The following is a 12,670-nucleotide window of genomic DNA, read 5'->3' as shown; positions in this document are numbered from 1 at the left end:
ACAACAGAGATAGCTGATGTGAACTAGTGGGAAAATCCCAGAGGGTATTATGAAGGAGCTCAGCTAATGACTTAACTGTCTGCTTTCCCAAGGTGTGCTTCCTGGATTTATGCAAAGACCCCTCTCTTTCTCAATGACAGAATGCTAAGGGAATGGCTCCCAAGTCATTGACAGAGACATTCCTAGGGTATACATCTGAAAATAGGCAGAAGATTTGTATATGAAAGGGAACCAAAAGAATGCGCAAACAAGTTTACAAAGGTCCATGTTTTTAAAAACGCAAAGGCCAGTGAGTTATAGTCTGGAAGAAAACTGTCTAAAATTGAGTTAAATTCAAAGGAAGGTTAAAGGGAGTCTATACACTCACTTACTCTCTCTCTCTCTCTCTCTCACACACACACACACACACAAAGAGAGATAGAGAGAGAGAGAGAGAGAGAGAGAGAGAGAGAGATACAAACACATACACACACAAGATGTGGGACCCTCCTCTATATGCTGTGAATATGTTTTATTTCCATTGGTTAATAAAAAAAATCTGCTTTGGGCCTATGCCAGCACAGAAAAGAACAAGGCAGGAATTCCAAGCAGAGATAGAGGAGAAAAGAAGGCAGAGTTGGAGAGACATCATGTAGCTGCCAAAGGAGACAGACGCCAGATGGAAATTTACCCAGTAAGCCACAACCTTGTGGAGATACACAGAATAATAGAAATGGGTGAATAAGAAGCTTAAGTTAATAGGCCAAGCAGTGTTTTAATTAATATAGTTTCAGTGTGATTATTTCGGGTCTGGGTGACTGGGAAACAAATGAACAGTCTCCACCCACCCACCTACCCACCCACACCCACACAAACACACATTTCTCATGTCATTATGACTCAAATGAGTTAAAACTCTGACTCCAGAGATGCAAAATTTATATAATATAAATACATTATATTATTTCTTATGTAAATATAACAAAATTTTGGCGAAAAGATGCTTATGGGAAAGATCTATTTGATCGCACCAGTTTTTCTGTTGTTTATAAGATCCACAGCTTGCTGTTGTCTCACGTGAGTTCTAAGCTGTGCTCTCACCCATCTTGTGGGTGCTAAAGGGAAATGCAAAGCATGAGGGAGGACTTTGCTGTGCGAACTGCAAAGCACGAGCAAGCAGCACGTTTTCTCCTGAGCTCGAGTTCCCTCCTTCATATCCCGCTCCCCATTCTGCTGATTACCACATATTAAAGTTTTAGCATAAGTTCCTGGGATTTCACCTTGTTTCAGGTATGTTTATCTTTTCTGATTGAAGTTTTGCAACATATAATTGACATAATTTGTTCTTGGAGAAATAATTCCCCTTTAAGGCATGTTTTTAATTTTTTACTGTTTTTTTATTTTATAAGTATAGGTGTTATGCCTTCATGTACATATGTGCGCCATGTGTGTACCTGGTGCCTCAGGTGATTATTAGAGGAAATGCCATAGTTTGGGTCAGGAACTAAAAAGGGTTGTAAGTCACCATGTAGGTATTGGGAATTGAACTCAGGTCCTCTTGAAAAGCAGCAAAGATTCTTAACTCCTGAGTCATCTCCCTAGACTTACTTAAGACATTTTTATTAAAAACAAACATTAACTAGAGTACACAAGAAAGCAAGACTTCTTTTTATTTGACGCATATTCCCAATCTACAGAAATTAGTGACATACCAAAGCAAGGACACCACCAACTTCAGTTCTGTACAGTAACTTTCAGGTATGGTATTTTTTACAGTGAAACTTATCTTGAAATCTGAGTCACAAACAAGTAACTGCTGTCTGATCCATATTCGCCTGCTTTGCTGTGGAGAGCCAAAATTAGGAGATAGCATGTAATTGAATTTTCTCACTTAAACTTTTAGATATTTTGGTATTTGGTCTGTCTTAACTGTTTTTGTTGTTGTTTGTTTGTTTTCATGGACTAAATCAATGGGGTATGGACTTTCCTTAAACACCAACTTAGTACAAGAATTATTCATAATGACCTTGCTGGAGGAAAGAGTGAAAATCATATCAGAGCCCACACTCTAATTATAGGCCATAAAAAATGCTACCTTGGAGCTACAGCCAGGAGCACTGAGGGTTCTAATCACATAAACAGAAAATCACTTGGTGCATTGCCTAAATTTTACAGTATGAGCATCAGTGACCTTAAAGAAGGTCGTGCCTAAAAGCTTTGAAGATTAGTTCTTTCTGGAGTTATCACTGATATTTCTCGGGTTCAATAGTTGTTAGTGTTGGTTCATTTGAGAAATTCACATTCCTTGAGCAACCATACAGATTTTTTCCCTTTTTTTTTTCCTTTTTTTGGGGGGGGGGGTTTCGAGACAAGGTTTCTCTGTAGCTTTGGGAACCTGTTCTGGAACTAGCTCTTGTAGACAAGGCTGGCCTCGAACTCAGAGATACGCCTGCCTCTGCCTCCTGAGTGCTGGGATTAAAGGCATGTGCCACCACTGCCCGGCCAACAATACAGATTTGAAAAAAATTTCACGAGCTATTTTTTTATTTTTTGTTTTGCGTGTGCATTTTTCCTTTTATTTTTTAGGCTTAATTAATTTATTTTACATTCTGACCACTCTTACGATTCCTTTCACCCCCAATCTATCCCTCCTCCATAATGGCTCAGAAATAGGCAGACCTCTCACGGGCTTCAGCAAAGCATGGCATATCAAGCTGCCTTAAAACCAAGTCCTAGCCCTGTATTCAGGCTGGACAAGGCAATCCAGCATAAGAAATAGGTTCCCAAGAACCAGTCAAAGCACAGGGGACAGAAAGCCCTTGCTCCTGTTGCTGGGAATCCCACGTATAGACCAAGCTACACAACTGTCATATGTATACAGAGGATCTATGTCAGTCTCATGCAGGCTCCCTGGTTGTTGGTTCAGACTCTATAAGTTCCCACGAGCCAGGCTAGTAGTTTCTGTGTGTTTTCCTATGATGTTCTTAACCCCTGTTTTCTACAATCTCTCCTCCCTCTCAGCAGGATTTCTCAAGCTGGTCCAAAGTTTGGCTATGGGTCTCTGAATCTGCCTCCATCAGGCACGGATGTGAGCTCTCTGATGACAACCAGGGTAGTCGGCAGTCATATCACAGAGGGTGGCAAGTTCAGGCTATGCTTCCCCTGCTGCCAGGAGTTTTAACTGGGGTCATCCTTGTAGACTCGTGGAAGTTTCCTCTGCATCAGGCTTTTACCCGACTCCATAAAGCCCTCTTTTCAGTCATCTCTGTCAGCACTGTCTTTCTCTGCCCACTCCACAACTCAGTCCTTCAAGTTCCCATGCCCACCCATCCTCGGTCCAACCAGGAGATCACCTCTATTTCCCTTTCCCAGGAAGATCCATGCATCTCCCCTTGGTACCTCCTTGTTATCCAGCTCTCTGGGTCTGTGGGTTGTAGCATAATTATACTTATACTTTACTTTACAGTTACAGGAAAAATTCTTCACCAACCCCACATCCAACAGAGAGATGATATCTAAAATATATAAAGAACTCAAGAAACTAAACATCAAGAAACACAATAATCTAATTTAAAAATTGTTACTGACCTAAAAAGAGAATTCTCAATAGAAGAATACTCCATTGTGTAAATGTTCCACATTTTCTTTATCCATATTTTTTTTTCAGTTGAGGGCCATTTAAGTTGTTTCCAGCTTCTGGTTATTACAAATAAAGTTGCTATGAACATAGTTGAGCAAGTATCCTTGTGGTGTGATTGAGTTTCCTTTGAGTGTATGCCCAAAAGTGATACTGCTAGGTTTTGAGGTAGATCCACTCCCAATTTTCTGAGAAACTTGTCATATCGATTTACATAGTGGCTGTTCAAGTTTGCCCTCCAACCAGCAATGGAGGAATGTTCCCCTTGCTTACCAGCATAACCTGTCATTTGTGTTTTCGATCTCAGCCATTCTGACAGGTGTAAGGAGAAATCTCAGAGTTGTTTTTATTTGAATTTCCCTGATGGCAAAGGATGCTGAACAATTCTTTAAGTGTTTCTTGACCATTTGAGAGTCTTTTTTTGAAAATTCTCTACTTAAATCTGTACCTCATTTTTAATGGCATTATTTATTTTTTATGTCTAGCTTCTTCAGTTCTTTATATACTTTGGAGATAGCCCTCTGTAGGATGGGGGTTGTTGAAAATCTTTTTCCATTCTCTAGGCTGTCATTTTGTCCTATTGACAGTGTACTTGGCCTTACAGAAGCTTTTCAGTTTCATAAGGTTCCATTTATTAATTATTAAGCTTTGTGTCTGTGCTGCTGGTGTTCTATTTTGGAAGTTGTCTCCTGTGCCAATGTATTCCAGGCTATTTCCCACTTTTTCTTCTATCAGGTTCAGTGTACCTGGGTTTGTATTGAGGTCTTTGATCCACTTGGACTTGAATTTTGGAGTTGGTTTTTGTTTGTTTGTCTTTGAGTTTCACTATGTAGCACTGGCTGGCCTAGACATTGCTGTGTAGACCAAATGCCAAGTGCTTCTGATTCAGAAATCTGCCTGCCTCTGCCTCCTGGATGTTATTTTTCAGTTTATATTAAAGACAAGAATTACTTTTTTCCTTCCTTCCTGTCCGGGTCTTCTATCCTCCAAGGTAAACTGAGGGGAAGTTCATTAGCATTCTGTTTCTGGGGTAGCAGGACTAAAGTTACATCAGCAGCTCTGTCACTAGCTTGGAATTGACACCTCTTCTCAGGTGATCTACATAATTACAAAGAAAGGAGCAGCATATCCTGAGCTCTGGAGACAGCCCATAGCCCCAGCTCAAGACTCTTTTAGCATCTCTGTTTCTATTGTGACTTGAGAGGCTAGCGGATGACTTTTCTTCCTTCTTTTCTTGCCCATTCCCTCTTTTTGTGGTGCTATAGATAAAATTTAGCACCTATGTGTGCTAAGCACTGTACTAATGAGCTATGTAGTCAACCAATTAGCACTTATTTCGGAACTTATTTGGCAGGGTACATTCCTAGAACACCACTCTTTGGAAATAAAGACAGGAGAATTAGACGTTCAAGGCCTGTCTAGTTGTATAGTGAGACTCTGTCTCAAAAGACCAAGGGCTGGGAATGTAGCCCACTTGCATAGCTTAGAAAGGTAGGTTAGAGCCTCAGTACCAGAACTTTTTAGAAAATAAAAGATGGCTTTGAACTTCTCTAAGTTATTTTATTTTCATTTCCTTCTAATTTTTTGGTAGCATGTCTACATTTATTTTAAACTTTGAAGTTGAAAACATGCCTTCATAAAAACTTATGTGCATATCTATTCCTCAACACAAAATCTTTTGGAATTAATTGCTTTATTCACTTTTACTAAAATACACATCCCCTAATTGTATATGCTGATATTTGCATTCTCTCCCACACAGCTTTTTCTCTTTATGAAGATGAATGAAATGCCTATGACCTGTTCTACCCTAAATGTGAAATCCCAGCAGAAGTGCAAAACAAAGAAAAATGTTAAGAATACATTTCATTCAAATGAATTCTCAATCATTGAGCAGAGGGAAAAGCACCAAAAACACAAAAAGCACAAAAACACAGCAGAAGACATCTCTGGTGAAGGTATGTTACTGTATTTGGTGAACATGGAGTGACTGTTGAAAATTTAGGTTAAGATTAAGGTTTTTTTATGTACTAGGGAGACACAAAAGTGGCAGAATGGTTTTTTCTTTCTGAATCTAGTTAGAAATACACAAGTTAAATGAAATATCAACTTAATCTAGACCATAAAAAGACCACATGGTCAATACCACAACAATTTAAAGAGTGATCTGGATCGTTTAGACTTTTTGCTAAGTTGTTGGAGGCCGCTTGTTTGTTCCTGGCTGATCAGACCATAAAATAACCACACAGAAACTTTATTATTTACAATACTGTTTGGCCAATAGCTTAAGTGTATTTCTGGCTAACTCATATCTTAGATTAGCCCATCTCCATTAATCTGTGTATTGCCACGAGGCTGTGGTTTAGCAGGTAAAGTTCTAATGTCTGTCTCCCTTGGAGCTACACGGCTTCACCCTGACTCCACCTTCTTTTTTCAGGAATCAGTTTAGTTCCCCCCCCCCCCCCCCCCTCCGCCTACCTTCTGCACAGGCCCAACACAGTCCTTTATTAACAAATTGTATTTACAGCATACAAAAGGGAATCCTGCATCACCAAGAGAGAGTTGTTTTTGCCTTAAGTGGAAAAATCAACTTTTGAGAAGTGAAAAAGGCTGGGACGGAATTCCCTGACTACAACGTTTTAGGAATTAAAGTGTAAAATAATGACGGGGTGTACCTCTCTATGGTATTGGATTTTACAATCTTGTTTAGAGCACTGAGAGTTTGATTAGGCTGGTGAGTTTCTGGACCAGGGAGACTTGAGTCTTTAATCTCGTTATATCCTGAAACAAAAAAAGACAGATGTATTTCTTTCAGACATGAAACTCAAAACAATTTGGATATCAGCAAACATAAAATCAAATATTTGTTAAGATTTTTTGTAGGTAATGTAGTTCTAGATTATAGCTTATTTCTGGGATGCTCCTCTGATTTTCCAGACCTAAATATCTGGAAGTTCCAAGCTTAGATAGAGGATGGGAGTTTAGGAATTTGCAGAAGCCAATTCAAAGAATCCAATAAATACATAAATAAACACCTGAACTTGAGTGGCTAAATGCTGGGAACCAGAATCCCACCTTCATTCAGTCCTACCTTATTTCCTTAAACACAGGCATATTCCCAGTGAAGGACACTTTTAGAGCAGAGAAAGGAAAAAGAAAATTAAGTTTTCCATGGGAATTTAGGCAGTCTAAAAACTAACCCCCATATGAAAAGAAAACAAAAACTCATTGCAGTGAAGCATAAGCATTTGACACTTGCTTCTATAGAATGCTCACTTAGAGTCTGTTGATGTTCACTGATGCTCCTAAGGGAAAACTGCATCCAGCCAGTGGTGAGTATTTGGAATGGAATATTGGCAACAAAGCAAAACAAAACAAATCAAAGCAAAGATTGATGTGATAAGCTGGCCAAGAGCAAGTGGGCTGCTGTGTGGTACTGAAGATTAAGGTGAAGTTAGAGTTTATTACGGAAGTGAATCAGACCCAGGCCATTTGCTTGCAGAGAGAAGGTAGAATCCATTCAGCCGAGTCTGTGCTAATCAGGCAGATGCAGTGGGAAATGCTGGCAGTGGGGCCACCCCTCATTCTCAGCTCCATCTCTAAAGTCTCATCCTTGCATTGTAAACCATGGTACATGTTCACTGGGTTAAAGAAAAGAGTCAGAATATATGGAGGAAAAATGGACCGATCAAGTGATATTTCATTGCCTTCTTAATTCAGAATGTAATCACATTTACAGGGAGGAACTCAGAGTAGACCAATCTTTTTCCATCTAGGTTTCAACTTGTATTCCTGTTTAGTTTCCCACACACACCCTCAAGAGGGTGATAGAGTAGGGTTTGGAGACCAAATATAGTAATTACAGGCTCAGTTCTATTGATTATTTTAACCATAACTGCTACATAAAAAAGCTTTTTACATCAGTTCCTGTTTTATACAAATTGTGAATTATTCACTGATTTTTGGCTTAATTTGCTTCTGTGGTATTTGTATTGCCTATATTGAGTACTGAATTCTGTTTTAAATTAAGGACATTTAAACTAATTTCATGGAACATCTCAGATACACTAGTTTGTCATGTGACCTTTAGTAATTAAATATATTTCTGTTTTTCAGGCATTTTTACTCACATGCCATTATTTCCTTTAAACTTTGGGAGAAAAATATTTAACAGACTTGCTATGAGATTCAGAAGTAAATGAGCATTGGGATGCTCTGCTGATGAAAGTAGCCTAAAAGTGATGCTGATGAAAATAGACCCAGGGGCAACCCTGTCTGTCCAATTACCTCACTCCCTGCTGCTGCTGGCTTAGATCCCACTGTTTCATTTCTCGTTCTCAGAGAATTTCTCACTTTTCCCATGGAGACTCGTCTCTAGTTTGCTTGGTGCCATGTGCCTTCTCCTGATGGTTGTAACTGTAGCTGTCATGGTGACCGTTTCCACTGCAAACTGTGAGTGTCCCTAGTGCTTCTCCCTCTTCTCCTTCGAGCCAGGCTTTCAGCAACTTATCAAAATTCCTCCTTCGCTGTGGGCACAACTGTGTAAGAGGCATTGGGGTGGGTCGCAAGTACCATCACCAGAAAAAAAAAAAAAAAAAAAAAACCCAAAAAGCCACCACGGTCTTTTAAACATTTTCTCGAAAATTGCTTATTATTATCCTAAAACAGGTGTCTTTTATTAATTCTGTTATGTATCATTATAACAGAAAGAGCTAATTATGATGTGGACTATTTTTGTAGTATCTTCTGAAAGAACAAGTCCCACAGCCCAGCAAGAAAGGTAGGTGTCGCTTTCCTAGCCTTTGTGCATAGATTCAATCAAGAAAACACATTTATTGTTTGTATTAACTCCATGAATAGCAGACAGAGTTTTCACAGGCAACACTCTTCAGTGTAAGTAAGAAAAGAAATGACATAGTCCCAGAAATTTAACAACTAACGTTAATATGGAACAGAGGTTTTTATTTATAGCAAATGGTAACATAATACATAAATATTGCTGGTGTTATTCTATATCTCTGGATACAGCATAAACAATCTTGCAGGATTCCATGATTTTGTATGGGAACAGGATTAATAGGAGAACAAATTTTGGAAGTGAAACTTTTAAAGAAAGAAAGAGAATCTAATGATGATGTAAAAGGATATTTCCACTCCAAGAGCCATAGACTTAGGAAAACTCACAGTTCAGCAGCAAGGATAGATAGGTCTCAGCAGATGTATGTCTATGAAATAAAAAAAAGTCTGAAAGTTCAAAGAAAAATGTCTAAAGTGTATGTTTTCAGCCCAGAGTTTAATATGACTATTTTGGTTGTCTTCATAGGATGTCGTTACAGTATTTTAAGTATACAAGTTCGTTGTTATAAACAAGTGAAAAGCAACATCAGAATCTGTGAACTTTTTCAGGAGAGTGACAGACATTCCTTCCCTAGGACTTCATAATCCCTGCCCAGAGAACTGGGTCTGGTTTAGATGCAGTTGTTATTACTTCTCCAAGGAAAGACTAAGCTGGAGAGAGAGTCAGCTTGCATGCTTGTCTCTCGATTCCAGTCTCATAAGGATTAGCAAAGAGGAGATGGTAAGTTGCTTCAAATGTGAGTTGCAAGGTACAAGATCCATAGAGGGATTAATAGGGTTAAACTGACTGCCAGTTATTATTGCTTAAGGTTTGCACCAGTTCAATAGCTGAAGGAAAAAATTGTTCTATCTTTTGTTTCAGTTTTTATGTGCAAAATATAGGGTAGACTTATGTTTTTCATAAAGAGAAAAATAGTAAAATAATATTTGGAATTTCATTCATGATGAATACATTGAAGCTGGGCCTGGTGGCACAGGCCTATAATCCCATTTCCTTGGGAATTCAAAGCTAGTGGATTCCAAATTCAATACCTGCTTGGGTTACAGAGTGAGTTGAAGACAAGCCTGCACAACTTAACATGACTCGCTCTCAAAATAAAATAATAAAAAAGAAGAATATAATGGGTTGAGGAAAGTAGCTCAGTAGTAAAACATTTCTGATATGTGTCTTATAATACAGCATCATTCAGTGAGACTGCAGACTTCAGACATAGATTAAATATATACAGAGGGAATTGACTTTTTCAAAGGCAGTCCCATAGAGCTGATAAAAAGATAATGATGAGGACTCTACGTGTTCCGTTTTCTCACTTTCAGGATTTTTTTCGTTTGAAGTCTTTCTTTTGGGTTGGAGTTTACTATAATGGAACTAGCAAACAGTGGCGGTGGGAAAACCATTCTGTTCTGTCTTCTGGGACGTAAGTATCCACAAGGCATCAGGTGTTTAATTTAGTTATGGTGTGAATGGAGGGTTGTGGATACAATTTCAGCAACATTAGAGAACTGAGGAAACAATCTTTTATGCCTATCCCACGTGCAGAGGAATTTTTGCCTGAAAATATTATTATTAATTTCCATAATAAACTAAAAGAAACTATGTGGCATAAATGAAAGGCGTTTATTATCTCTTTATAGTTTCCCTGCTAGAAGTCTGAGCCTAAGATGTCAGCAAGTACACCTTCCAAAGCCCTCCTCAGCTTAGAGCTAGCCCTCCTCTCTGTCTTTTCACTAATCCCTCTTCTGAAGATGCCAAGTCATACCAGGGTTCACCCTAATGACCTATTTTAATAGAGTTATTTCTTAAGGGTTCCACCTCCAGACAGATTCTGAGCACTAGAGTTGGGATAGCATAATAAACACTTTGCCTCTTTGCTCCCCCAGTTTTACAGCTTTCTCATTTGCAAACGTATTTGTACATTGTTCTAAAAGTACCAAAGCGATCAGCGATCGACTTTATCCCAGCACCCATTTTCAGTTGCTTAGATCTCTGACTCACCACAGCAAACCTCTTCTCCAAAACGAATTCATGGATCCAAACATGAACTGTCTATGAAATATTTGAAATTGGGACAGACATAGGTTAGACTTTCCTCATTCTGGAAAGAAGCAACAGAAACACATGCATATTGAAACCCACCCAAGCAAGCTAGAAACTTTTGGGGAGGCAAAGCTCCCTCACTCATTTTTTACATTAAAAGGTGCTTATATTCTCTGTTTAACTTTTAGAACACTATACAAACTTAATAATATAACAAAAAGCAATGGAAATAGTCCTCTGCTCAACCATCACTTTATAAAAAGTACCAGCTGGGGGCGATGTTCCTAGAACTGACTCTGAACACAGTTCCCAAGCAGATGAACATTATCCTCACACGCTTCTCAGTTTACCAGAAGAGAGAGAAGCAAACATTAAGGAAATGACATCTTTAGCTACATGATCAGGCAATCTTTTTATTTGGCTGGAAATAAGTTGGCATACCTTCATTTTCACAATGTCCTTTAGTTCTAAGTCTCAAGAACAACTCTCAGTTTAACATTCTGTCCCCTGGCCTGTTAGACCAATGACTGCAATATATAAGATATAAGGTTGTCTGCAATGTTATTAATGTCCTTTTGTGTGGAATATTTGATTCATCATGAGACTAAACACTGTGGTGCCAAAATATATATTTATACTGCTGGAAACTTTTAATTACACGAGTTATGCAATTCGTTTTGCTCTTTTTTTTTTAGGATTGTCATGGATCCAAGGCAGGCCTTTGGTCTTGATAGCATCATGCTCCCCCACTGAGCTACAACTCTGAGCCCTATTCACAGGCTCACTTTTTTTTTAAGTTTCTCTTTTTAACCTAACAACCAACTGACATCCCTTCTCCACTCACTCTTTCTTTAGTTGAAATATTAATTAATATTTACAATTCCATATGCAGTTGATAAATTTACAGTTTACTAGCATTTTACTAATATGAATTATGGGTTTTGGAAATCACACAGGTTGCATCTTTAAATTGTGTATGTAGGGTAACAGTTCTGTAGTATCATGTGGATTTGAATGCCATGTAATTTATTGATAACAGTGTAATTTCTTTCATTTTAGGTTTTGTGGTTATAAAACTGGTGTGCAAGACTCTTGTGCATCTTATCAATCAAAAGAAACTTGTATTCTTGAAAATTGTACAAATAAACTGGAATATATCTGTAAGAAGTATCATATTTAATCCTAAGGGCTAACAAAAGATATGAAAATGAAACATTTCTTCTCAAACTTCTCTTTTGGTTGTTTATTTTCTAAAGAAAACATTGTAAATGTTTGCCTCTGCTTAAATAAAATTATTTTCAAATACATTTTAGTGTTATTCCTTGTCAATGTTTATGCTAACATATTTATTGCATATTGCATGTATTTTAGAAGACACTGTAATAAATGGTTTCTGAATGAAATGTGATAAAGCTGATGAGTTCAGATTAAACCATTTGACATTTAAAAGCTTGAGCTATGGGGCCTGGAGAGATGGCTTGGAGGTTAAGATCACTGACTGCTCTTCTAAAGATCTTGAGTTCAATTCCCAGCAACCACATGGTGGCTCGCAACCATCTGTAATATGTTCTGGTGCCCTCTTCTTGCCTGCAGGTGTACATGCAGGCAGAACACTGTACACATAATAATAAAGAAAACATTTTTTAAAAAGCTTACGCTATATAAAGTAACACTCTTGTCTCTACTCAGCCCACTTTTGTGTGTGTGTGTATCTGTGTGCATGTGTGCATGCATGTGTGCATGCATTTCACAAAGTGTCAAAAAGTATTGTTGACTGAAAACAGATTTTATAGTAAAAAAAGAACAAGTCATCTGACCACATTAGAACTAAAATGATTTTTAAAATGTTGGAATTAATTATCAGCTTGATTTCAGTATATTGCCCAGTTCACTCTAATACCCTGAGACAAATAACTAGGGACAAAGGTTTAAGCCAGGTTTTCTTTTCTTTTCTTTTCTTTTCTTTCTTTCTTTCTTTCTTTCTTTCTTTCTTTCTTTCTTTCTTTCTTTCTTTCTTTCTTTCTTTCTTTCTTTCTTTTTTTTTTTTTTTGTATTATCGAGACAGGTTTTCCCTGTGGTTTCTAGAGCCTGTCCTGGAACTAGCTCTTGTAGACCAGGCTGGCCTCGAACTCAGAGATCCGCCTGCCTCTGCCTCCCGA

The 12,670-nt window shown here is 38.2% G+C and overlaps 1 protein-coding gene across 1 annotated transcript; it reads left to right on the top strand.

The window, feature by feature from the left end:
* Positions 1 to 1,105: 1,105 nt before the first annotated feature.
* On the top strand, positions 1,106 to 11,818 carry LOC119808334 (killer cell lectin-like receptor subfamily E member 1). The gene is made up of 7 exons (XM_038320788.1): positions 1,106 to 1,269; positions 5,379 to 5,574; positions 7,958 to 8,068; positions 8,357 to 8,396; positions 9,023 to 9,194; positions 9,791 to 9,891; positions 11,571 to 11,818. Exons 2-7 carry the CDS (start codon positions 5,391 to 5,393, stop codon positions 11,689 to 11,691), a joined length of 729 nt encoding a protein of 242 aa, XP_038176716.1. The 5' UTR covers positions 1,106 to 1,269; positions 5,379 to 5,390; the 3' UTR covers positions 11,692 to 11,818.
* The last annotated feature ends 852 nt before the right edge of the window (positions 11,819 to 12,670 follow it).

Source organism: Arvicola amphibius, chromosome 2 (assembly GCF_903992535.2).
Source record: "Arvicola amphibius chromosome 2, mArvAmp1.2, whole genome shotgun sequence".
Classification (NCBI taxonomy): Eukaryota; Metazoa; Chordata; class Mammalia; order Rodentia; family Cricetidae; genus Arvicola; species Arvicola amphibius.
The sequence above is the reverse complement of the archived record's forward strand: the minus strand, read 5'-3'. Positions and strand labels throughout refer to the sequence as shown.

Coding starts and splice junctions, on each gene's coding strand:
- LOC119808334 (XM_038320788.1), top strand. CDS start 5,391: ATGAAGATGAATGAAATGCCTATGACCTGTTCTACCCTAAATGTGAAA. Junction 5,575..7,957: donor AGAAGACATCTCTGGTGAAG/GTATGTTACTGT, acceptor TCTCGTTCTCAG/AGAATTTCTCACTTTTCCCA. Junction 8,069..8,356: donor GACCGTTTCCACTGCAAACT/GTGAGTGTCCCT, acceptor CTATTTTTGTAG/TATCTTCTGAAAGAACAAGT.